The sequence below is a fragment of the Manis pentadactyla genome, chromosome 8, assembly GCF_030020395.1.
Source record: "Manis pentadactyla isolate mManPen7 chromosome 8, mManPen7.hap1, whole genome shotgun sequence".
Lineage (NCBI taxonomy): Eukaryota > Metazoa > Chordata > Mammalia > Pholidota > Manidae > Manis > Manis pentadactyla.
In genome coordinates, this window is record NC_080026.1 from 53,603,995 (window position 1) to 53,631,426 (window position 27,432).

A 27,432-nucleotide genomic window follows, 5' to 3' on the forward strand; every position below is an offset into this window, starting at 1 on the left:
CATTCTGTGGATGCTGTATAGACTGGATTAGGGTCAAGCATGGTTCCCTCTTCCATGGAACTTAGCATAGACCAGGGAAAACAGAGTACATACGTGGCATCTCCATTGTGCCATTAAAGCGCAGACATGTATCGCCCACAGGTCTGGAGGATGGAGTCCAGGATCAGGTTGTCAGCATGGCCCACCTCTAGCCAGGGCCTTCTTCCTGGTGCACACAGCCAGCTTCTCCCTGTGCAGTCTTCATGTGGTGGAGAGCAGAGAGGGAGCTCTCTGGGGTCCTTTTATAAGCACTGATCCCATTCATGGGGCTCCACTCTCTTGACCTTCCTGATGCCACCACGTGTGGGGTTAGGGTTTCACCATGTGAATAAGGGGAGTGTGAACATGCAGTCCACAGAAAATGCTAGAGTGGCTCCAGTAAGGGTACGAGGTCCCAGGACAACTCAGAATTCTCAGTTCTGAGGCAGAAAGTTATTTGGGGAGGAGAGAAAATGGAGGCATTTTCACTGCAAACTTACTTTGTAGATTTTGTATAATTTGCCAGAGGATCGGGATCTGGGTAGCGCGGTAAGACAGGCCCTGCGGCTGCAGCAGCACAGAAGCCTTCCCTCAGGGAGGCCTCTGGGCCTGGCCGGCTGGTTCCCAGCTGAGCTTCCTTTGCTGAGAACTTGTCCTCCCTGTCCTCTGAGTGACTCACATGCGGCCTTATTTGAGCCCTGTTGGAACAGTGATGGGCAGGGTCCTGCCTGGTCAACTATGGACTGTAATTGTGGCCAGAGCTGTTTGGAAACATAATCCTCATAATAGTAACTTGTGTGGCCACAGCCCTTCCACTCATGAGACTGAAGATGGAATCCTGCCAGTGAGGCTGGCCTGCCTTGTTAGTCTCCACCTGTCCATGAGAGGACAGGGGCTTCCCGACACAGCCTCCGGGCAGCAGGACTAGGCTGGGACCACCTGCTGTCCCTCCTGTGACCTGCTGGGCCCACCCGCTCAGCAGGAAGCTCAGTATCACTACCTGTGGCACTTCTAGCGTGGAGTACACAGGCTGCTTTCTGGGAAGGCACTTCCTGAAAGTTTTAAAAGTACACAGCCCCTCAATGAATGTTTGTACCAACCATTTTATTGTACTGAAAGATGCTGAAGCCCAGGCAGGGAAAGGGCATTCATCAGGGGTGAGCAGAGCGGGTACCTGGTGGTCTGGCCAGCTGCACCCCTACATCTGAATTCTCAGGTGACAGGATGATGTGGAAAAGCAGGGGAACAGAAGGCTGGGCTGGGTGTGGGCCAGGTTGACCCTGGAGCCTTTGGGTGGAGGCGTGCTGTCCCAGGACCCTGCTCCGCATGGCTGTGACTTGCTCAGTGTGGGGCCCACAGCCCTCGGGGCTGCCTGCCTGGCATTGATACTGTTGGACGGAGTCACAGTTCAGTTTATGAGGACAGACAGGGAGGCTTTCATGAACTAATGGAGGAGGCAGAGAAACTTGGCTGGACTGGTGGGAACTGGACAGGGGAGGAGCCCTCTGGGAGGTGGAGGAAGCAGGTACAGCCACCTTTCTCACGGGAGACCTCTTTGCGTCCGTCATTCACTGACTAAATGAAGGCTGAGAGTAATGCACCTGCCTTGTGGGGTCCCCACTCTGTGGGGAGACACACACACACACACACACACACACACACACACACACACACACACCCCCCACACACACCCGGGAGGTGGAGGAAGCACACACACCCGGGAGGTGGAGGAAGCAGGTACACACACACACACACACACACACACACACCCATGCGTGTGCCCCCCCCCCCCCCCCCACACACGTGCGTGTGCCAGGTCAACTGGACAGGACAGTACATGGAGCTCTCAGGAGGGCGGGAGAAGGCCGGGAGTACTTCCAGGGAGTTCCACGCCTTAAGGAAGTTCAGAGGACAGGTAGTATCATTGTTGGCCCCGAGATCACAGCTTGCCTAAGTGCTGGCATGCTGTGTCCTGAGGGCAGCAGGAGGCCAGGCAGTAAGCAGGTGTTGCTCCTTGAGCCCTGTGCCTCTCAGGTGCAAAGGCAGGAGCTGACAGCCTGAAGACCAGACCCTGGAACCCAGACATCTCCCTGGGCCTCTCAACCCTGGTCAGCCTGGGACACAGAGCACACCCTGGCTTCAGGCTACTGCACCCAAAATTCTGTGACATGAACAGCATACTCCTTTTTCTTACATGGGGTCCTGTGGTTTTACAAACATGGACAGTCTCTGCAAACACAGAGACATTCTCCTGGTCCTTGCTTTCTTAGAGCTGACTTGAGTGCCCTGAGGCTGCTGACTAATGACTTCCCCTGGGGAGCCCAGGGCCCTGGGGTTTGCAAATTTCCCCAACATACCAGGAAGTGGGCTGTGCAGAGGGACCACACCAGCCAAGTGTGAATGTGTCAGTGATTCATGACCTTGTTCGTCCCAAAGTTCCTTTTATGGTCAACGAGTCACCTGTGATCACAGTTTAGTAATTGTGCATCTAGATTCAGTTTGAGAACATACACCTGGACTAATAGTAATGACAGTGGTTGCTGCAGAGGTGGCACACTTACCTGAACATTTACATAGTGTCTCTTTAGTGGCAGGCATTTGTCTAAGTGCTCTATGTGTATTAGTTTACCTAACTGCAAAAACTGATAAAGTGTGTACTATTCTTGATCTCATTTTTACAGATGAAGTGCTTGAGGCACAGAGAGGTTAGGTAACTTTTCCAAAGTCACACAGCTGTTAATAGGTGGAACCAGGATGCAAGCCCAGGTGAGCCAGCTCCAGAGTCCACACTCTTAAATCACCTGTTCAATGTCTCTGTGGTGGAGATGGACACACAACTGTGGCCTGTATCCAGTGGAGCGCTATGCCTCTGTGAAGATGGATCAATTAGAACTGTGTGTTTCAACATCTGTACATTACAAACGCATCATGATGGATGAATGAACAAGTTGCATAAGGGTATGGAAGGTGGTTCAAAAGTGAAAGACCAGGCAAGATGGTCCTGTGTGCTGTTTGTGAATACATACATACATACACAAAGTATAACCGTGCCTGGGTATAACAGCACCAAATTCAGACAGTGATTACCTTTGCAGGGAGGCAGGCTTTAGAACCTTTAGAACTTGCAGCGAGAGAGATGCTGGGGGCTTCCATGGTGTCTTTTTGTTTATTTAAGAAAACACCAGTGGAACAAATGTGGCAGTGGTGTAAGGGCTGACTGCACTGGGAGGTGGTATGTGAGTATTGGCTGTGATGTTTCCTTGTGTGTAGGTGACTTATTATAATAAAGTTTAGACCTACTGTAAATTTGTAACATTTTCAAATGAATTTCTGTAGCTGTACTTAAAATAGCGCATGTGTGAGAGACAGGCGATGGACTGGTTTCTTTCACTCTACGCTTTGTGTGCACAGAGTCAGACCTGCCCAGGGACTCTGAGGGTGTTCCAGGGACCCCAGCCCTTAGGCGGAGCTATGACACCAGCAGGGGCTTTGGGGCTTGGAGCCAGTGAAAGTGGGAGGGCTGTGAAGTGTCCACTCTGCCTGCATATTTCTAAGGGGGCAACACTTCAGGGGGTGGTGGCCCAGAAGGGGAGGCTCGGGGACGCAGGTTGTGGTTGGGTGTCCCCTCACTAATGGTGACACAGAGCAATTCTGAATAAAGTGCAAGTCTGGAAGCATAGTGCTTCATTTAGTCATCACAGACACTGCCTCTGGGGACAGAAGAGGTTCCTTTTGTTTGGTGTCACTGAATGCACAAGGGACACTGTCATACCCACAAAGGATAGATGGGACATTTCTGCCAGAAGCACTAACATGACATTAGGGAAAATGATTGTAAGGCAGCAGATGCCAACTTGAGTTAGCAGGGGATAAACAGGCAGGCAGGAGCTCAGAGCGGGGGAGCAGAATGGGTGGGATGTGAAAGGCTGTAATTTATTGGGATGCAGAGGTCAGCAACAGCTGCTGGAGCCTTTCTGCTTCTGTCGAAGCCAGTGCGTCATCCACCCATCTCTGGGCCCCTCTGTGTCATCTGATGGCGGTGGGTCGGGCTGGGGTGGCTAAGAGGGCAGGCAGCGCCCACGGTGGGGAGGTGAGGGCCAGGCAACCCTGTGGAGAGAGCTGGGTGGGAGGAGTGTGGGCACCACCCCCTCCCCAGCCCCTGGCCTGGCTGGGCATCCTGCTTTGCCTCATGCCCACAGGGGCTGGATCTTAAAATAAGAAGGGGAGAGGCTAAGATTACTCATAGCGGCACCCCAAAACCTGAATTCTGTCTTGGGGAGGACCTAGCTTTCCTCTCATTGGCATTAGTTCTAGGTAGGATTTTTCAAAGCCGTCAAGATGATGCCGAGACCCAAGGAGACCTGTGACGGGGGTGGTGCTTTACTTCCAGGATGTGCCAAATGGACATGGCTGCTTCAGTCCTGGTCCCGTCTTCTTCAGCCTGCTGCCCTGCCCCATACCCCCATCCCTTCACCACCCCAGGGGCTCCTGAAAAGCCCTGGTGTTTTCCAGACTGTGTAGACATCTGCGGGAGGGGATGGAAAGGAACCCGACCCCCTTCTGTTTCCTGCTCATTTCTCCCAAAGCCACCATCCTGTTTTAAGGTCCCCCTGGGCCAAGAGCAGGCAGCCACTTCCTTCCCTCCCTCTCTCAGCCCCCGGCCTCTCCTTTCCCTCCTCAGCTGCCCTGGGACCCAGGCTCCTTCTCCCAGTCTCCCCAGCGAGGTCCTAGCTCCCTGGAGGAGCCTCTGCTTCATTTCACAGGTGAGTTTTTAAAGAGCAGCTTATGCTGTGGAATTGATGCACCCTGCCACCTCCTGCCTGTGTCCCATTCGCCGGGCCCACTCCTCGGGCTGTGACAATCAGCGCCATCCGCCCAGCTACTCTGCCTTCTGGGAGGGCAGCAGGGTGTGGCCTGGATCCTCCTGCGTGCCTGACCCTGCCTGCCTCGGGCTCTGACCACCCTGGCTGCTCCCCCGCCTGGCCTGTTTGCTTTCCTTTTGCCCCTTCCTATGGATGATACACAATTCACAATCCATACAGTTGCCCTGTTAAAGTGCATGGTGTTCAGGGAGCAACTATCAACACCATCCGTTCTGGGACACTTTTATGGCCCAGAGAGAAACCCTGTCACCATTAGCAGCTGCTCCCCTTTTTCCCCCAAACCCAGGCAGCCGCTCATCTACGTTCTGTCTTCAGTTTACCTTTAAACATTTGCCTTGGTTTTCACCTTCTCTCTCAACCCACAGTTACCACCCCTCCTACCTCTCTTAGAGCACAGACCTGAGCTCTAACTGTGTGAACTACTGACTCCACTGTGCCCTCTTACACACGGTCGCACGCCCTGGACCTGGCGTCAAGGTGCTGCTTCCTAGCCTGGCCTTTCTGCTGCTCACACTGCTGCCCCAGGGCTTCCAGGTGAAACTCAGGCTCCCTCGCCTGCTCATGCTCCCTTGTGCCTCCCCACACGTCATTTTGTACCTCCCCCATCCCCTCACATCACCTCACACCTCCTCCCAGCTGCCCACATTACCTCCCACCTCCCTATACCACCTCCCACCTCCCATCTGCCTTCATCACCTCTCCCCTGTTCGCACCACCTCATACTGCCTTACATCTCCCTACACCACTTCACACATGCCCACACCATCTCACACCACCTCATACCTCCCCACACCTGCCCACATCTTCTCATACCACTTCATACTTCTCCACACCTCTTCTCACCACCTCACACCTCCCCACACCTTCATCTTCCTCACACCACTGGCATATGTGTGTCTTGTTGTGAATTTCCCAAGATCAGGAACCAACTTTTCCTTATTTTCACAGTTCTTGAGCCTTAATTCAGTGCTCTGTGTCAGTTGACATGATGTGGGTGGACAGCACTAATCTGAATGTGGGGATGATTACAATTTTTATCAGGCCTCATTTGTTCCTTAGCTACTCATACTGTCTGCCCGCCTCCTCTCCAGTTTTGTGAGTCCAGTTTTGCACTGGGCAGGCAGAGCTCACCCTGTCAGCAGCACTGTGAAGCAGGAAAGAGTAATTAATCTTTGTCTGCCTCCCGCTCAGAAGCCATCTCCTCCTTCTAGCTGAGTTCCTGCGAGGCCAGTGGGAGCCAGCACAGACTGTAGGAGATGGGCAGCCTGATAAGAGGTCCGCAGCAGGCCAGAGAGCAGGAGTTACCCAGGAGGCTTAGCTCCAGCTCTGGGCACCAATCAGTCTTTAATGAAGTCTCTTGGAACTCAGAGTGGGGTGCAGTGGGGAGGAGAGTTTGGATTTATTTACTTACTTAAAAACATGGTCCAGACATTTATACACTTTAATTAATGATGCCAAAAACTACTGTAAATATATATATATGTGTACTGCAGTTTAAAATGCTAGGTATTGAAATACAGCTTTAAGGAGCTGCAGTTTAAGGATTAACTTGACAGTTAAAGGAGGAGTTCCGAAGCGCAGCTCGGACGGGCCCAGAGGAATTCAAGACCTGTAATTGCCACAAATCACAGAGTCGATGGAACTTTTACAGATCATGGTCAAGGCTTCTGTATGATTTTATGTGGTTATCACCTTTCCTTTCAGCTTAGAGATGAAGTGATTTATTTAATATCAGACAGTGATTTTACCTGGTGATGGCATTTTCCCCTGGACAGAGATCTGGACTTAACGATGAAAGGAAAGTTTTGTGGGGTTTTCTCATCTTTTATCACACAAGTCACTCTATAGGGTGGGTCCATGGGTCCCTTTTAGGGTGGAATGCCTAATCCATGTACCCCTCATACTTGGAGCACTATTTGATTGCTGTCCATGTTTATAGGGGTGAAGGCTGAGCATCATTTTAAAGTTGCTGTTGCTTCTTGTTTGTGTGTGGTATTATTATTATTCTCATTATTACTAAGGCTGCAGTAAACATTCCATGTATACGTAGCACCATAGGCAGTGTTTCCCAAACTCTGTTCCCTGGAACACTTACTAGGAGGACCTTAAGTGGCTAAGTAGGTTTGAAAAACTCCTGCCTAACATATGTTTCTCTTGAAGATTTACAATAGGTGTCAGGCTTTTAAAGTCGCTGGCAATTTCTGCAGGAAAAAACAGTTTAGCAGCAGTTTCTAAATTTGTTTGATTACATGGCATTTATTCTAATATCATTTACTAATTTCCCAATTCTGTGAGAACTCCTGGAGTATCCCTGCCTCAGAATAAATTCTTACAAGTGGAACTGTTGGGCAAAGCTTATTATTGTTTATTAGGCTCAAATGCTGGACCAAATACTTGATGGTCATTAGTGGGAACCTTGTCCAGGAAGGGTGTTCTGGGCCCGGGCTGGTCTGAGAGGCTGTCCTCCCACACCTGACTCTGTTCAGTCCACCCCCGTTGAATGTGGGCTGATGGAGCTGCAGGGGCCAGGGGCTGTGGGAGGTAAAGAAATGTCTCCTGTTTTATTTATAAAGGAGGATGGTGGGTAGGTGGGTGTTCTTGCAGTGGGGACTGTTGCTGCCTTTGCAGTTCTTGGCTAGGAATATTGTTCTCTGGGTCTCAGGCCCCAAAGACCCAGTACTGGCCGGGTGGTGGGAGTCAGTTGGGGACCTTATCAGCCTTGGCTTGATTTGGATCCACCTGTACTCTGTTGCATGCCCAGCAACTCATGTGCAGAATCAGGTGGTATATGGCCAAGGAGCAGAGAAGAGCCGATATGCCCACCATGAGGTCTTGCACATCAGCTGAGCCCAGAACCCTCCTGGTTTGCATCTCCTCTGTTGGTTCCTCTGTGTGAGGCCTACATGTCCGGTAGGGGTACAGGCCTGTTGAAGGCAGGACTAGTCATATTTTTCATTCCTGGTAGCACTTTGCACAGAGCTGAGTCCATAGGACAGGGCCACCTGGTTGTGCTCCAGCTGGAGACGCCATCCCACAGAGTGCCCCATGGGTGGTGCCGGGGAGCCCTGCGCTGGGCCCTGGTGTATAAGAGCAAACCGAGTGACCTGGACTGAAGGTACTTGCTGCTGAGTAAGGGTCCTGAAGTGTGGCAGAGTATTAAAACAAGATTTGTATATCTCTTGACAAGGTCAAACGCCTTAAAAAATACTGTAGTTTCTTCTCACTTTAACATCTGTGAAGAATTCTGTTATTAAAAGGAAGCTCCCCAAGAACTGCTTAACCTGAGAGCATTTTTCCCAGAGCACTCTTAAGTGTCACATGTATGTGTGTTATATTTTGTAACAGAACCTGGAGTCAATGTAATCCATTCCTATTCCTAAGAGAGGTTGTTTTGGAACATTTCTCCTTCTGGGCTGTGGAGAAATAACCAGAGTGATGTGACTTGCCTAAAATCCCATGGAGGTTGTCAGATAAAGCTGAACTCAGGACTGCTTTAAAGTAAGGCACTGTACTCAGGCCATCTTTGTATTTTTACCAGATATTTGAATTTACTTATGATGTTCAACCCCTAATTCCTACCTCCTTCCAAAAAGGATTTAGGACAGAGACAAAACTCATAGCAGAAACAATTCTGCTTTAAGTTCAGAATACTAACCTGTGAAGCTCTGAAAGTATGTTTTTAAAAAAGAGAGAGGTGGGCCAACAGACACATGAAAAGATGCTTCACATCGCCTGTCATCAGAGAATGCAAATTAAAACCACAATGAGATATCAGCTCATACCAGTAAGGATCACCATCATCAAAAAGACAAAAACAAATGTTGGTGAGGTTGTGGAGAAAGGGGAACCCTCCTACACTGCTGGTGGGAACGTAAATTAGTTCAACCATTGTGGAAAGCAGTATGGAGGTTCCTCAAAATGCTCAAAATAGAAATACCATTTGACCCAGGAATTCCACTTCTAGGAATTTACCCTAAGAATGCAGCAACCAAGTTTGAAAAAGACAGATGCACCCCTATGTTTATCGTAGCACTATTTACAATAGCCAAGAATCGGAAGCAACCTAAATGTCCATCAGTAGATGAATGGATAAAGAAGATGTGGTACATATACACAATGGAATATTACTCAGCCATAAGAAAAAAACAAATCCTACCATTCTCAGCAACATGGATGGAGCTAGAGGGTTATGCTCAGTGAAATAAGCCAGGCGGAGAAAGAGAAATACCAAATGATTTCACTCATATGTGGAGTATAAGAACAAAGGAAAACTGAAGAAACAAAATAGCAGCAGAATCACAGAACCCAAGAATGGACTAATAGTTACCAAAGGGAAAGGGACTGGGGAGGATGGGTGGGAAGGGAGGGATAAGGGTAGGGAAAAAGAAAGGGGGCATTATGATTAGCATGCATAGTGTGGCGGTGGGGGGCACGGGGAGGGCTGTGCAACACAGAGAAGACAAGTAGTGATTTTACAGCATCTTACTAAGTTGATGGACAGTGACTGTGAAGGGGTAGGTGGAGGGGACTTGGTGAAGGGGGGAGCCTAGTAAACATAATGTCCTTCATGTAATTGTAGATTAATTATACCAAAAAAAAAAAAAGAGAGAGAGGTGGATTGCTTATTGTAAAATCTGTAGGAATACCTTGCCTCCCCTGCCCTTGTATATGGAGTCTGTGGGTTGGGGTCTGCCATCAGCCACACATTGGAAGTTTGAGGTGGAACGTGTGTGTATGTGTGTGGGGCTGTCTGTGGACTTGAGCTTCCCTCATCTCTGCTCTTAGCACTACACCCTGACTCTTGAGGTGTCATCTGACTTGTGATTGCCTATTTCAGTGTGTTTTAAAAGAACGATTGCAAAGCTATTCAGGAATATCAGGTCTGGTGTAGCATCTTACTATGCTTACGGACAGTGACTGTAATGGGGTATGTGGTGGGAACTTGATAATGGGGGGAATCTAGTAACCATAATGTTGCTCATGTAATTGGACATTAATGATACAAAAATAAAAAAATACAAAATAAAAAAGAATATCAGGTTTGGCAGTTCCCTCTCTTTAGGTCAGTATTTCTCAGGAGGCGGTCCGTGGACCAGCAGAAACAGATTCATGGGAAGGTTTTAAAAATGCAGATTCCTTGGTCCATCCCAGACCCAACAGGTTGTCATCTCTGAAGGTGAGGACCTGCCATTTCCACCTTTTACAAGTTCCCTGGTGATTCTTAAATATGTGTAAGTCAGAATTACCACTGAAGATCCTCAGAAGAATGTCTTTTAAAGGGCCCCAAAGGGAAAGGGCTTCTCCTAGTGCCTGCGTGTCCTAGGACTTGGCCCATCAAGTTGCCATGGAGGTCCCCTGCCCTTGCTGTGCCTGTGTTAGTGGACTTAGTCAGGCACCTGGGATCCCCTGAAGGATTTTCTGGGGTCATTTTCAAATATCCCTCTTGTAAATGGATTTCTCACTGCTTCCTTCTTAGACAACTCCTGTCCTCCCACAGGTGGCAGAGCCACTGTCCCCTCTTCCCCTCCCTGCAGAGACATACTCAGACTCCCCCCACCTTGTTTCCCCTTTGTCTGTCATTCCTACAACTCAGGGGAGTCCACCTGGTACGTTTGTTCTCTTCAGAATCTGCAGAGGCTGAGCAGGTCCTGAGAGTAGAGCCAAGTGAGAAGAGGCCGAGAAGAGGGGCAAGCATGCATTGCCAGGGCTCGGGGGAGAGGCAGAGGTGGGAGGGGATGTCAGAGTGGTGGGTTTCCCAAAGACTCATGGCAGCTTGTAGGGCCACCATGAAAGGCTGAGGCCAGCGGCATATTCAAGTCATCTGATACTCTCCATCCCTATTAAGATCATCTCTGAAAAACTATCCTCACTTCTGCAGTCCTCCATACCCTTCCTTCAGTGCTGCTGTCACCCCCCCAAACACCAGAGATCCTATGCAAAGCTATGCACTCCTGTACTGCTGCCCCTGCCCTCCCAACCAGGCCTTGACACCCTGTGGTCCTCCTGACTGCCCCTGAAGCTCCAGTGCACACACTGTGGACACAGCAGCCGTGTTGCTTGGGACTGGAGCTCCATCTGACCCCTCCGTTCTGTTTCTGTGCCCTCTCCAAGGCTCTGCCAGGCAAGCCACTGTGCCCTGCATGGACACCTTGGCGGTCTGGCAGGCTGCTAGAGATCTGGAGGGACGCCAACATGCAGCATTTCTCCTGTGGATGATGATTGACTTTGATACTTCCATCATCCGGGGACGTTTTCAGTGTGCTGCAAAGTTTGAGGCCTGGGTAGATGGACACTTACGTTCAATGTTAATTTGGTGCCAGTGAAAATTCTCATAAAGTGTGAGAATGGGCTGTTTATCCCAAGGGCAGTACGGGCTCAAATACAAATCTTAAACTAAGAGTCTTGGCAGTGGTAGAACAGTAATACTTTTGCTTTTTTTTTTTTAAACCATTTTAACCATTTTAAGATACCTTTACTTTTGAAAATGTACACACAGCTTAAAAAGTCTTGAGCTTAACAAACTTCCTTGCAAAGAAGACATCTCAGTTTCAGAAACTGCACTGGCACCTGGGCATAGAGGGAAAACGCTATTCCAAGCATTGATGACTGTGTTGGTGTCATTGTATTGTATCCCCAACCTGCCATGTTTTTCTGTCATTGCAGGTGATTTTCAAAGCCAAGTCAAAGTATTCTCCAGAATTACTCAAATATCGGTAAGTATCCAGGGCATTTTTCTCTGCCGTAACAGGTGGAAGGCTCATAGAGTAACTGTTTCTCTAGGTGGGGTTTGCACACATCACTCCTCTGCGAGCAGCTCCCAAACAGTCCTGCTTTGTTGGACTGCAAGCGTCATATCCATAGGCTGTAGCAGGCACTGAACCCCGACTTTGAGGCCTTGCAGCATATTTACCTTGTTTAGAGATAAGAGCCGGGCATCTTTCACAACCAGGAAGAAAGCGGAGGGGAGTGAAGTGATGCATGCTGCATCGAAACCTTTCAGTGTCAATATGTGGACTAAGGGTCTCAGCAGAAGGAAGAAGGTTCCCCGAAGATGCCAGCTCATGGCCAGGTGTCCCTGTCACCCCCTAGGTGCCCGTGAAGCTGTGGGAGAGCCTTGTCCCTCTGGGGCTTGGCCCTCCACCTGCTGGCCTGACCATCTCATCTGTAGCTGCCGACTGCTGGCAGGGGTTTTCTGTAACACCACAGTCCATTGTGCAGTTACTGTGACTCGTTACACGGCTGCTTATTTGCATCTCCATCCACATCCAGCAAATGTGTTTTTGGCCATGGGGTACTCAGTCAGGCACCTGAGGCAGAAATGTAGTCTGTGTCCTTGAGAGGTACATGCTCTGTAAAGATGTCCTGAACCATACAAATACTTGCAGAATCAGGCCAAGTAGCATGCTTCCAGGAGCATGGGTGGTCTGTGCTGCCGCCTGTGGACTGTGAGAGTCTCAGGTACTTTGTGGAAGTGAGTTCTGTAGTGGGCTGCACAGGAAAGCCTCATAGTCTGGAAGGGAAGGCCTGAAATGGCATGCTGAATTTATGGGAAGAGGTGGATATGCATGTTTTTCTTGTGGAGAGGGTTCATAAATTTCCCCAAATTTTCAGAGAGGTCTGTGACTTTCCAGCAGCAGAGCCAGTGGCTTTCCGCATGGTCAGACTTGACCAGAAGAGGCAGGAGACAAGGCGACCAGAAGGCATGAGGCAGGTGTTCTGAGGTTCCTGCCCAGGAGACTTCCACTGCCAGGGGAAAGGCAACTTTGGCCAATCAACCTTCTTGAATCAAAATGAAAATTTAATTATTTTGTTACTTAAAAAATATGTAAAAATGTGTACATATCTTCTTTAAATACACATAATCAAATTTATGAAGAGTTTTTATTTGGAATTCTCTAAGTAATTTTTTAGAGATATAATTGATATAATGTTATGTTAATTTCAGGTGTACAACATCATAATTTGATAATTTGTGTATGTTGTCAGATGATCACCACAGTAAGTCTAGCCAACATCCATCATATTTTCAAAAACTGTTTTTTCTTGTGGTGAGAACTTAGAAGATCTTGAAAGTGTGTGTTTTATCTATCTTTATATATATATTTACATTTAATAAATATAATTATATATAAGTACATGTTTATATCCCCAATTTTATACCCAAGGAAACTGAAATTCAGAAAGTATATAACTTTTAGTTTTAATGTATCTGCTCTCTGTTCACTACAAATGATGCTGGTCCTCAGGAGGAAGACAGTTTAAAGTAGCAAGTCTGGGCAGACCATTCCCTCCCCTCTTTGCTAACACAATAGCTAGCTAGCCTTTCTTCTGCATGCATAGTCTCTATCCTCCATCCTCTGCAGATCAGCTGGGGGCCAGGGCTAGGGAGCCAAGAATGAGTGAGACTGGAGTGGGTGAGGAACATTCTGATTGGATCATGGAGCTGATCTTCCCTTGAAAATGGTTGGCTGAGGCTGGGGAAATGAGGTGTCTTCTAGGAGTGAAATATGATAGCGATGGTCAGAAAGGAAGACAGTTTTAAACGTGTAACCTCTTGGCACTTGGAGTGAGGTCTGTCAGGTGAGAAGATACGTGCGTGGGGTGGTATCTGACCCTTGAACCGAAGTACCAATAGCAAGATGGGCTGTTTTTATTGGGAGGGGATTTGCAGAGATGAAGAGAGAAGAAGGGGAGAAATGAAATGGGATGAGAAAAAGTGCAAGTTTCTTGAAGCTGTGGGGGGTTATTCCAGTGGGTTGAATCAGATCTAATAATTTAGTTGCCGAGTGTAAAGAAATCCTTGGAGTTATTCGTGTTTGGGGAAATCTTCAGTGCCCTTTATTTAATTCCCCATTTTTCATAAGCCAGATGCCACTGTAGACATTTCAGGCCATGGTTTATCCCTTGAGATGCTTTGATATGTTCCCTTCTAGAGAGACTGGCTTTTTTCACTTAATCAAAAAAACACGTTCCCTTGTGATATGGTCTCTTCTGCCTCCTCCTTTAAATCTCTCTCCACACCTCCAATCTTTCCCTTTCTTCCACAGCTGCAGGCAAAGTGGGGAGAGCTAAATTTTGCAAGCTATTTTTTTATTATAAGTTATGTAAGCTCATTAGAAAAAAGTATAAAATAGGAAAAGAGAGAATTTGTGAATACAGACATGTGGAAAGAAAGAAACCCAATCCACTGAACTGGCCCTTACCCCACCTCTGTAAATCCCCTCCAACTCTCAGGAAATACAATGCTGTATTTAGTCCCTTGTAGGTTTTCACACACATTTTCCAAGGTGGAGTTGTTGTTTTACTGCTTTTGCCTTCTGACTTTTTATCTTAATGTTAGATGATAAGTACTTTTCCCATATTGTTTCACATCTCACAACCCAGCTTCTTTCTTTTAAGACAGTAATGGTCTTTGGTTTAGCAGGTGGTCCTGTAGGCCTGGAGAGTAGGATTTTATAGAAACCAAGGAGCAGGAAGATTTTAGGCAGAAAGATCAGCTTGTGTGAAGACAGGGAGGTGGGGACACCTGGATGGGCTTGAGGACAACGAGTAGATGGGCTCAATCCTTGATTGATTGGCAGTGCAGGGGATAGAGGGAGCACAGGCAGCTTTAGGGTGGGGGTGAATCAGGACCCTGTCAGTTTAGTTCTGGGCAGAAGGTGTAAGGCAGTGTGGTGGTGAGGTTGCGGAAGGGGGCCCAGATAGGAGAGCTGGTTTATAAAGAATGTGCTGAACTTGACAACTGATTAAATTGGGGTGGAATCAAAGATCTTCACAGCTTAGAAGGCTATTAAAAACACTGGTGCCTTTAACAGAAATGGAAATTTATGAAGTGCTGGAGGAGGGACATCAGGAATTGAGCTTGGATGTGGTCTGAGATGACTGTCTTTTTTTTTTTTTTTTTTTTTTTTCTGTGGTTGTTTTTTTTTAATTTTAATTTTTTATTTTTTAGATAATTATTTTTTATTGAAGGGTAGGTGACGCACAGTATTACATTACATGAGTTTCAAGTGTACAACACAGTGATAAAAAATTTATATACATAATTCTAGGTTCCAGCTATCACCCTACCAAGCTGTTACAATATCTTGACTATATTCCTTATGCTATACATTACATCCCGGTTACTTATTTATTTTACCATTGGAAGTCTATCCTTTTTTTTTTTTTTGTGAGGGCATCTCTCATATTTATTGATGAAATGGTTGTTAACGACAATAAAATTCTGTATAGGGGAGTCAATGCTCAATGCTCAATCATTAATCCACCCCAAGCCTAATTTTTGTGAGATGACTGTCTTGACAGCAGGCAGTTGGGAATGTGAGTCCAGACATGAGACAAGCAGTGGCTCTGGACAAGCTCTCTAAACTCGGTTGTACAGGAGCTGTCATTGAAGCTGTGGGGGTGAACATATTCTCAAGGAAGAGGGTATATAGAGAGCCAAGGATGCCGTCACTTGGGGGAAGAAGAGGGAGAGGAACAGAGGCTCCCCAGGGACAGGAAAACAAGGAGGCAGGTGTGGCAAGGAGAGTTCAGGCTTTGGGCTCAGGGAGGAGGTCATGGGCCATCAGGGGAGTCCCTGTGAAGGAGAGAAGGAAGGGAGCAAGTGAGACTTTTTCTAGAAGTTGCTGTAGATGGAAGGGGAAGCTACGGTGGGGGCTTGAGGCTCTGGGGGGTGAGGACAGAACAGACACAAGACAAGAAGGCACAGGATTCACTGAGTGTCCTGGCAGCTCTGAGGCAGGTAGGAGTCGGTGTCTCCCTTACAGATGAGGTTGTGGTAGCCAAGCATGGCCGGGAAGGAGGTGGCCTGCTGGCCACTGTGTGAAAATTCCAGCTGGAAGGGGCAGCAGGGGCCATGCTAGCAGCTGACAGGGTGGCGAGTCATAGAAAGTATGTGTGTACCAGCAAGGCTCCAGGAACAATGGGGCTGATTCCAGAGGGCTCTCAATGTTCCCGGCCTGTGTTCTTCACAGAAGCAGAGCAGACAATAATAAAATGATATTTTAAAAAATGGGGCTTTCAAGGAACCAGAATGCAGACTTCTGGTGACTCCCAAATGATCCTGCTTTTGTCTCTCCCTCCATGCTACTGATTGCCCCCAGCACTGTGAGAACATGGCGAAGAAAGATAAATGCCTTAGTAATTTACCACAAGCCAAATACTGTACTGTACTCACTGTCCCACATGCATTCTGCATGGCCCCCCCAACAGCCCTGCAGGTAAGGTACAGAACTGCTGTGCCTTGTACAGAGGAGGGAGCTGCAGCTTGGCCAGGAGAGGTACCTGGCCCAAGGTCACATGCAGATTTCATGATTTCCTTATGCTGACCTTCTGCCTTCCCTAAGCACACCCTGGGCTTTTCAGATTTCAGGAAGAGAAGTCTCCTGTGTGGAATGTGCAGTGTTCCACCACTGGTAGATGATCCTGATCTTAGCAACCTGAAAATGAAGCAGTGTCCTGGCCTTGAACAGTAGGGAGGGTGTACTAGGCACTTAACTGTGAGCTCAGCCAGGCATCCCAGGGCTGGGGACATGGGGTTGGAACACTGCTGAGGCAGAGCCTTGAAAGATGCATTTCTTCAAGTTTGGGTTGTGTCCCCAAGAAAGCAGAAGATCCAGTAGCTGCTGTGAGAATGTTTATAGGGAAGAAAAGGACAGCCCTTGTTAGAGAGCTAATGTAATGCTTTCTGGATTCAAACTGCACACCATCTGGGTTCTTCCTTCTTCCCTCCCTCCCTCTTAAGCATACTGAGTGCCTGCTATCTACACTGTAGATAGAGGGGGTGAAGGAAAGAGCCAAAGTCTGGATCTTCCTGGAGGTCACTGCCTAGGTAGAAGCAGGCATTGGCCAGCCCTTTTTTGAAGTGTCCATGTGGTTTATTATCTTTATTAGTTGGTAATAAACCTGCAAAGTTAAAGACTGGACCCAGAAAGCAGATTCAGAGAGGTCTGGTGGCCAGTATGTATGTGCGTGTGTGCATGCAGGGGGTTGCAGGAGAGAGGCAGGAGAGGCTTTGTTGAAGATCTGAAGAGTAAGGAGAGAGGTAGGCACTCTTCCTTTGCTACAATGTGAGCTCTGAAAATGACGTTGCCAACGATAGTAAATTATTAATTGCAAGACATAAAATCCCATTCAGATTAGCTTGGATGAGTGGGGGTTTATGGTCCTGACACCAGGGAAGTAACACTGCAGCTGCACCTTGCCCGACTCCCATCCCCTCCCTCATCATGCAGGCGCCTGTCAACTACTTGCTTTTTGAAGCTGGGCTAGAATCCAGGTTTCCGTGTTCCCACCTGTGATGTCTTTTGAAGATGTTGACATCACTCTCAGCTTCAAAGCAACTTTTAGTTGGCAGCTTTCTGCTTTTGGATTTACAGATGTATGCAACTTAAACCTGTTTTTTAGCCATCCTGTTCCCTATATGCATGTCTACTGGATGATGTCCACCTGCAGTCAATGTGGCATGGACAGTCCCAATGAGAATCTGAGGCTGCTGATTTCAGTTGTTATAAGTCTGAGAAGTCTTTCTATAGACCTTGCACAGGAAGGTCACTTAGGAAGTGTGCAGCTTGGGGAAACTACAAGTTAGAAATGGCCCGTGATATATAGACAGTTTGTGTCCATGCAGCCTTGGGCCAGGCCCTGGGCTGGGCAAGGAGTGTTCTGGGTAGAAGCGAGCACTGCCCAGACTCCTACTGCCTCAGTGCCTTTTTTGGGGGTAAACATGCTCACAATCCTTAAAGACAACTTTTTAAGTCTGTTTCAGATGATGTCACTAAGGCTCAAAAGGGTTGATTTTGCCCAAGGTCACAGGTACAAAATTGTTCTGTTCTCACCAAAACCCAGCTTTGCCTCCGAGCCCATGCCCTTTGCTGCCAGTGTGTCCTTGAGAGTAGCGAGCATTTGGTGGGAGCTGCAGCCAGTATGCACTCGTCTGGGTCCTCACCAGCCCCCAGTCAGGGAAGGTGAGGCTCACAGGGTGGAGTCTTCCTAGGGGCACAGTTTGTAGTTAATTTGTCATTCTAATCCAGGCACAGCCACCTCCAGAATCTTCAGTGTTTGTTAACTTTGGTGTGTTCTGCGTCTAGCAGTTAATCCCAGAATATCACAGTTTACTCTGGTTTGACCTGAACGTACACCAACATGCAGGGAATGGTGCCTTAAATTTCGCCCTGGTCCTTTCCAGGTTACCCCTCTACCTGGCCTCGCTCTCCATCAGTCTCATTTTCCTGCTGGTGAATCTCACCTGCGCGGTGTTGGTGAAGACAGGAGATTGGGAGAGGAGGGCTATCGTCTCCGTGCGAGTGGCCATCAATGACACACTCTTTGTGCTGTGTGCCATCTCCCTTTCCATCTGTCTCTACAAAATCTCTAAGATGTCCTTAGCCAACATTTACTTGGAGTCTAAGGTAAGGTGGAAACTGTGACCAAGATCCTTCCATTAAACATGTTCTAAAAAGTGTCCTGGTTTGCAAATAGAACTCAATAAATACCCTTCACTCCTGACCTCCTGCAAATGATTAACCATCCTGTGGTTGCTGAAACCGAGGTGTGGAATTTACTGAACTTTGTATGCAGGAAGAGTTCCATCCCAGGAGCCTCAGAGGGTATTGGAGTGTGCAGAATTACTGGCAGAGTTAGGTCTCTGGTTTAGCCAACCTTTTACCCTTTTACAGGATTAGTGGGGTTGATTGTGCTAATAATGTTAATAGAAACACACATCTGTGCCTCTGTTCCAGGCATGTCATAAGCACTCTGTATGTATAAATAAATGGAATCCTCCCAGTTCTAGGGAGTAGGTATTTCCCCCACTTTGCAGATGAGGAAGCCATGGTGCAGAGGTCGGAAGCCTGCCCAGGCTATGCAACTTGCAGAGCCAAGATGTGGACTTGTTCTGACTGTGGGGCCTGTCCTCCTTCCCGCCTCTCATGCTGCAGTTCAGGCTGAGTCCCAGATTGTCCGTGCCATGAGAGGGTTCCCTTGGACAGTGGGCCCTGCCCTGGAGTTCAGGACAACATTCCCATCATGTCAGTTGTTCAGAGATGGAGCCCGACATGACATGAGAAGAAAGCTCCTGCCTGGCCTCCTTTTGGGGGCTGTGCCTTCTCCATTGAATCTCTGTCTTTTCCTCTCCTTTCATGTTATAAAGAAGTGCAGATACGCTGCATGGTGCTGTAGTGCCCCAGTGCCCCGGGTCAGCTTGACCTCAGTTCTCCTGTCAGTGAGAAGCTGGTGACCTGTGGAGGTCGGAGAGCAGGTGCCCTGGGCTCTCACTGGCCGAGGGACCCCAGCCCCACCAGGCACATTGCCTCTCTGGGCCTTGACTGTCTCACTTGAAAACAGCTAATTCCTGGAGGTCCTCTGCTTGTGAACACAGAGACTGTATGGCCTGTGAACACCCACCGTCTGTCTGCTTTGCCAGGTGGCCCGTGGGGTAGTCAGGTCATATGGGTTAGCTCCGTCTCCCACAGAGGCATGTCTTTAGTCATGATGAGATTAGCATATGTGCTCTGTCTTAAAAATACAAAACTTGGCCAGGACATCCTGTGATTTGGCTGTTCTTGCCAAATCGTGAAAGTTGGTGTGGCAGAGTAGTTTTTTCACTTATAAATTTCGATGACTTCTAGACTTATTTTACCTTAACTTTCTCTATTATTTATATTGCCTCCCATATAATGGCTTTCCAAGGCTTTTAAAAACAGAATTGTAGTTTTAACAGGAGGTATTAATTTTAGATTGTTGTGCCATTTGGATTACCCCTGTGGCAAGCAAGCTAAAGAACTACTATTGGCAAAATAAAATAATACCTTGGATTTAGTGTCTTCAAAAATCAATTTCAGTTTTTTGGTTATGTTCACTGTTTCTAGCTAGGAGTCCTTTAACTGGCTTTGGAAATTGGTAGCTTATAAATTGGGGCACAAATCACTGGTTTCCACATAATTCCACGCCTTGGGTCACATTGGGCCTCCAGTGCTCCCGGCCTCCAGTGCTCCCAGGCCTGGAAGATTCTGGGTTTTGAGAAAGGGCTCTCTGCCCTGAGCCCCTGTCAGCCTCATAGCTCTCTCCCAGCCACCATCCCTCTGAGATTGTCACCAAGCCAGAGGCTGGGATTGGGCTCATAAACCAAGAGGGTTCTCTTGGAGCTGAGCAGTGTGGCACTGAAAGATTTAACAGAATAAGCATTGACTTGTTTTTACCCCCCAGCCTTAGGCAAATAACCCCTATTTTACATCTCCAAACCAAGTCCCAGGCTTTGAAGTGTCTGTATGAAGATAATTTGAAAGTTCAGGAAGGGATAGGAATGAGGAGGTTTTAAGAAGGTTGGGTTTAAGGTCTGAGGGTGGAGAGTTCTGACAGGAGTCAGGGGGAGTCTGCGGGGCCTGAGATCCAGAGCCCCTACCAGGTGCGAACAGAGGCCACATTCTGGGAGGAGGCCCGTGTCCTGGACCTAGAATGGTTGCATCCCTTACGGCTCCTGTTTTTCCAGGGTTCCTCCGTGTGCCAAGTGACTGCCATTGGGGTGACTGTCATTCTGCTTTACACCTCCCGAGCCTGCTACAACCTGTTCATCCTGTCATTTTCTCAGAGCAAGAACGTCCATTCCTTTGATTACGACTGGTACAATGTATCAGACCAGGTCAGTCGGTGCTGATGAGGTGTCACCTGAACAGTGACTCTGCAGCATCCCGTGTGACAGAGAGGTATATGCCCCTGCTTCTGGTGCTCAATAGCTGGGTGGCCTTGAGAGTCACTTACCATGTGGTATCTGCATCCTCATCTATAAAATGGGATCATAGTACCTGCCTTATTCCAGCTAACATGTCTTTTGAGAAGATTAGGATATATATATACACATATATATATATATTCTATGTATATACACACATACACTTCTTCATACTTTCTGGGGCTCATGTGAAACATTTCTTAAATTTTTTTAAGTGCTTCCATAGAAATATTAAATGTTCTTATTTAAAGGGTCGAACTTGCACAAGTAAAAACAAATTATATTCAGGTTTCAAAAAATACATAAAAACCATGACTTTTTTAAATAGAGCACATAAACTAATAGCATTTGCAGAAGTCTCAACAAAAGTGACTGATGGTATTAAGGTGTTAGTAAAAGCTCATTTTACCTCTGGGATCAGTATGATACTCCTTTTTAGTGTATTCTAGAAATCACAAATCATAAATTATTAAGCAAATGATCAAAGGGAGTGAAATATCATCTGGCAACCATGTTCACAAAAGCTCAAAATAAGAAAGAGTGAGAATGAGTAAGGATTCTCTCATTTGAAAGAGATCGATTCCTTGTCTTGAGACCTGGACAAAGTGCTGGGGATACAAAAATGGGTACTCACTCCCTGCCTGTAGGAGTTCATATCCACCGAGGAAAAGAGACACACCAAGAAGCTATTACAATAAAGAAATAGAACTTCTGTGATAGGAGTCGATTGGATTGAATTGTAAAAACTCTTTAACTTTTCCTAGAAAAATACTGGATACCTATATATATACAAATCCACCTGTAAAATCCCAACAGTGCTCAAACCTGGACTGAATTAAGACTCTGGCAGAAAGAATAAAATGACCATGATACATTAAACCTGTGAGGACAAATGAAGTACAGAAGAGACACCTGGAAGCTAGTATAATTAGAAAGGATTAAGACAACAGCTGTAACCATCATTAGTCCTAATGCAAACCAGCACCTCAAATATAGGATGGGACAGAATTGGGGAAGACATTGGTAAGGATGTTTTTTGAGAAAATCAAATATATAAAAGCCTTAACTTTTAAACAATGATAAATTAGAAATGTAACACACAGAAGATTTTATTATAGTAAAATACACATAAAATTTACCATTCCGACCATTTCCAGTGTGTAGTTCCAGTGTCATTAAGTACATTCACAGTGTGCAGCCATCACCACCATCCATCTCTGGGACTTTTTCATCTTCCCAAACTAAAACTCTGTTCCCACTAAAGAACAGAGATTGGTTTCAACAAAATAATTATTTCAATTTTTCCTTCCATTTTAAGAGCTCATATTTATCATGAGTTTAAAATATGATCATAGTTTTAGAATTCTTTTGCTTTTAGGGGTATTTTATTATGGATATATATCAAAACTCTGTTTCAACCAAAATAATCTAGGAGCAAGCAAAACAAATGGACCCAAGTTGCATGTGTTAATTTGTGTAGAATGGAAAAAGAACTGTATTATTGAGACATATCATAGGTGGAATATGAGATGTAAATTGTGAGAGCAATCTTAGCAAAGAGTAGTGTGATTAGCTTTGGTTACTGCCCTTTAAATACAATGTAATAGAGAAGACAAAAGGATTAAGTTGAGGTGACTAGCCCTTGATGGTTTGACTTTGGTGCTTTGTGTGTGAGGAAGTTATGTTTAGGCAACCCTATCAATAAGGTTGTCCTATTGAAGAAGGACAGTAAGCCAAAATGGGCCCAACAGGGACAGAGACAGGGAACACTCTACATGATGTCTGTTTGACCATCTCAGTGGGCCAGAACCCAAACATCCTGGACATGTTTGCTGAGAATTTTTTTCTTAGTCTGGCCTGCAACAAGCTTTAAAGGGTAAAGAGTAGAATATGATTCATGTAAAGAAAAGTTTAAAAATTGACCTGTTTCTCCTAGGATAAAACTAAGGCTAACAGAAATATGCTGCTCTCAAAAATATGGAGGAGTGCAACATAACATTGTCATTCAGTTGTTGAAGAGAAGAAAATCAGTTTAAAGTCATTATTCAGTTGTTGAAGAGAAGAAAATCTCAAATTTGAGAGATAATTTGGGCATATGGGAAATTGTGGTAGGTGAAGTAAAAAAAACATCAGAGCTTTCTGCCTTTGAATATTTTGAGGATGGTAATTATCTATCTTGTATGGTTTAAATAACTCCCCACCTGAGGTCTGGGCCATTAGTATTATCTGGCTTCAGCATGCACATTTTAGGGGAGGGAAATTGTATGACATTAGAATTAGTCTCAGTTCACATAAGAAAGAAATCATATTTATTTCCTCTGCCCTCTAATGACTCCATTTCTCCCTCTTTTCAATAGGCTGATTTGAAGAACCAGCTGGGTGATGCCGGATATGTGGTGTTTGGAGTGGTCCTTTTTGTGTGGGAGCTCTTACCTACCACGTTAGTAGTTTACTTCTTCCGAGTGAGAAATTCTACCAAGGACCTTGTGAGTAAACCATTTTATATTTGCAGAAAATATCTCCTAATTCTACTTCTTCCGAGAAATTCTACCAAGGACCTTGTGAGTAAACCATTTTATATTTGCAGAAAATATCTCCTAATTCTAATCATAAACACAACTAGAACTTTTTCTTAGATTTTCAGTAGAGAGCCTGTTCCATCCTATTATTATATAGAGTCCCTTGTTTACTTACTGAGACTTGCTTTTCCCCTAATTCTTTTTTGAGAGAAATTTATTTTTCAGTTTAGCTTTGTTTTACAAAAGAAATGAAAGTAAGTTCCATATCAACGCCTGGATAGAGATTAACCATTTTCCTTAATGCACCAATAGGCTCACTAGTATTTGAGCTTTGACTTGATGTGAACCAAATACATTGGCAAAGGAAAATAGAAAATGGTAATTCAGTTCTTCACCCTTGTATTATGCTGGATGGCAATCAGGAAATGGGGTGATAGGGAAATAAAAACATTGTGAAAATGCTAAATACCTCCCCTAGTTTGGTCACATTTCTGTTCAACCATCTTTATATAAATGTCTTTGAGGGCAGGACAGAAACGCAAAACTCAGTAGACTGAGGAAGCTTCTGTGAGCTTTGATCCATAAACTATTCCATCCACACTAACTAGCGGTAGAATTTTAAATCACTGATCTATGAAACCCATAGAAGAGTAGAGTGGTTTTTGGCCAATGTGAGAAAAGTGTGGGTGGTAAGGAATGTATAGATACAGTAATCAACCTGTTGTGTTTTGTTTGTTTTCTTATTCATCTCTGGGAAGTCACTAATGAGTCAGGAATAGGAAAGAAAAAAGTAAGACTGCAGGGCAGCAGGTGGTAAGAGAAGCACAGACTGATCGGGCCCTTGCAGAGACAATGGCAAGGAGCGATGTTGTCTAGATCTCAGGAGCAGTTTCCTCCCCTTTATTACCTTCAGAACAGTGGTTCTGCATTTTGTCTGACCTTTACTTGCAGTGGGAAGACTTGGAAGCTTCTGTAAAGTCAAACCCTATTTATCTTCTCATCACTAGCAAAGAAACATGAGAAGTAGGCAGAGGATTCTGGGCCATGAGTCCAGTTGCCTTGTTTTTATTCCCTCTTTTGAAGAAAGAAAGCTCAAGTTTTCTGGGAACCTTGTTTGACTAAGGGATAAGTGAGGGGAGTCTTAAGCAAAAATCCCAGTGCCTACTGAGGCTACATGGAGGCTCTCCCTGTGCCTTTTCATCACTTCTGTTTTCATCATCTAGTGTTTCAGAGGCTTAGGAACTATGCTCCCTAAACCCATGGCAGTCTAAGGAGTGAAAGGATAATGTGATGTTGTTCAAAGTACTAGTTTATTAAATGAATACAGAATAATATTGATAGCCTAATCTGTACTCTCAGATCTCATTATCCAGGGAAACATGTCATCCTTAACATCTCTATATGTATATAGAGTTACTTGGCTATTGTGTTTGAATATATCTATTGTTTAGGATATTACCTAGAGTGTGGTTCTCAAACTGGTCTCAGAACATATCACACTGATAAATTATTTTTTGTTTTGTATTAATTTTTAAATTTATAATTTTTGTTGAAGTAGAATTGACATATTGTAATAGTTTCAGGTGTATGATATGATTTGACAATTTTATACATTTGTTCATCATGGTAAGTATGGTTACTGTCACCATACAAACTTATTACAATATTATTGACTATATTCCCTATACTGTACTTTCATCCATGTGACTTATTTTATTATTGGAAATTTGTACCTCTTAAGTCTCTTCATCTATTTTGCCCATCCTCCCATTCCTCTTCCCTCTGGCAACCACCAGACTGTTCTCTGTATTTGAATGTGTTAACTTCATAGATTCCATATATAAGTGAAATCATAAGGTATTTGCCTCTGGTTTATTTCACTTAGCATAATACCTTCTAGGTCCATCCATGGTGTCTCAAATGGCAGGTCTCACTATTTTTTAGGACAGAGTAATAGTCCATTGTATATAAACATCTTTATCCATTCAATTATTGATGAACACTTAGGTTGCTTCCTGTATCTTGGCAATTATAAATAATGCTGCAATAAACATAAGGATGCATGTATCTTTTTGTATTAGTATTTTGTTTACATTGATTAGATACTCAAAAGTGGAGTTGCAGGATCATATGGTAGTTCTGTTTCTAATTTTTGAGAAGCCTCCATACTGCTTTCCATAGTGACTACATCAGTTTACATTTCTACCTACAGTGTATGATTTCCCTTCCTTCATATCCTTGCAAACACTTGTTACTTCTTGTTTTGATACTAGCCATTCTGACCAGTGTGAGGTGACACTTCATTGTGCTTTTAATTTGCATTTCCTTGATGATTCATGATGTTGAGCATCTTTTCATGTGTCCATTGGCTACCTGTATGTCTTCTTTGGAAAAATGTCTATTCAATTCCTTTGCCCAGTTTTTAATCAGATTATTAATTTGTTTGGTGTTATGAGTTCTTTGCATATTTTGGATATTAACCCCTTATCAGACATATAATTTGTGAATATATTCTCAGTACGTTGCCTTTTCATTATGTTGAGGGTTTCCTTCACTATGCAGAAGCTTTTAGTTTAATGTAGTCCCATTAACTTTGCTTTTGTTCCCTTGCCTGAGGAGACATATCCAGTAAAAAAAAACTGCTAAGGCTAATGCCCAAGAGTTTACTGCTTGTGTTTTCTTTTAGGAATTTTATGTTTCAGGTCTTACATTTAGGTCTTTAATCCATATGGAGTTTATTTTTGTGTATGGTTTAAGGAAGTAATCCAGTTTCTTTCTTTTCCATGTAACTGTCCAGTTTTCCCAACATCATTTATTGAAGAGGCTTTGTATCTTTTCTCCATTGTATATTCTTGCCTCCTTTGTCATAGGTTAATTGACATATATAAGCAAAGGTTTATTTCTGAGCTCTCCATTCTGTTCCATTGATCTATGTGTCTATTTTTGCCAGTACTATTTCGATTACTATAGCTTTATAGTATAGTTTGAAATCAGGAAGCATGATACTTCCAGTTTTGTTCTTGTTTCTTAAGATTGTTTTGGCTATTTGGGGTCTTTTGTGGTTCCATACAAATTTTAGGATTATTTGTTCTAGTTCTTTGAAGAATGTCATTGGTATTTTCTTAGGGATTGCATTGAATCTGTAGATTGCTTTGGGTAATGTTACCATTTTAACAATATTAATTCTTCCTATCCATGAGCATGGTATATCTTTCCATTTATTTATGTTGTTTTCAGTGTCTTTCATTAATGAAAGTACAGGTCTTTCACCTTCTTGGCTAGATTTATTCCTAGGTATTTTATTCTTTTTGGTGTAGTAGCAAATCGGATTGTATTCTTGATTTCTGTTTCTGCTAGATAGAAATGCAATTGACTTCTGTATGTTGATTTTGTATCTTCCAGCTTTACTGAATTCATTTATTAGTTCTAATAGTTTTTCGGTGGAGTTAGGATTTTCTATTTATAGTATCATGTCATCTGAAAATAGTGGCAGTTTTACATCTTTACTAATCTGGATGCCTTTTCTTTCTTTTTCTTATATGATTGCTGTGCCTAGGACTTCCAGCACTAAGTTGAAGAAAAGTGGTGACAGTGGGCATCCTTGTCTTGTTCCTGAACTTATAGGAAAAGCTTTTAGCTTTTCACCACTAAGTGTGATGTTAGTTGTGGGTTTGTCATATACAGCCTTTATTATGTTGAGGTATGTTCCCTCTATACCCTCTTTGTGGAGATTTTTATCATGAATGGATGTTGAATTTTGTCAAATGTTTTTTCTGCATCTATTGAGATGACTGTATGGTCTTTTTCCTTTAATGTGGTGTATCACATTGATTTGCAGATGTTGAGCCATCCTTGCATCCCTGGTATAAATCCCACTTGATCATGATGAGTGATCCTTTTAATGTATTTTTGAATTTGGTTTGCTAATATTTTATTGAGGATTTTTATATCTTGTATATCAATGATACTGGTCTCTAATATTTTTTGGTAATGTCTTTGATTTTGGTATCAGGATAATGCTGGCCTCATATTTGAATTTAGAAGCATTCCTTCCTCCTCTAATTTTTGAAATAGTTTGAGAAGGGTAAGTATTGGTTCTTCTTCAAATGTTTGGTAGTCCATAGTATAGGGACTAAAGCCATATAATCCTGGACTTTCCTTTGTTGGGAGTTTTTTGATTACTGATTCAATTGTGTTACTAGCAATTGGTCTTTTCAGATTTTCTATTCCTGATTAAGTCTTGGAAGACTGTATGTTTCTAGGAATTTATCTATTTCTTCCA

At 44.8% G+C, this 27,432-nt stretch overlaps 1 protein-coding gene across 3 annotated transcripts in view; it reads left to right on the forward strand.

Annotated features, from left to right (window-relative positions):
* The window catches only part of GPR137B (G protein-coupled receptor 137B), a 52,926-nt gene that overhangs the window by 8,067 nt on the left and 17,427 nt on the right, over positions 1-27,432 (forward strand). The window contains exons 2-6 of one of the 3 annotated variants that reach the window (XM_057505743.1): positions 9,964-10,077; positions 11,565-11,614; positions 18,091-18,313; positions 20,392-20,541; positions 22,989-23,117. In XM_057505743.1, the coding sequence (XP_057361726.1) occupies positions 9,964-10,077; positions 11,565-11,614; positions 18,091-18,313; positions 20,392-20,541; positions 22,989-23,117 (666 nt within the window). The remainder of the gene's footprint in view (positions 1-9,963; positions 10,078-11,564; positions 11,615-18,090; positions 18,314-20,391; positions 20,542-22,988; positions 23,118-27,432) is intronic. The other 2 variants (XM_057505744.1, XM_057505745.1) reach the window with 2 other exon arrangements.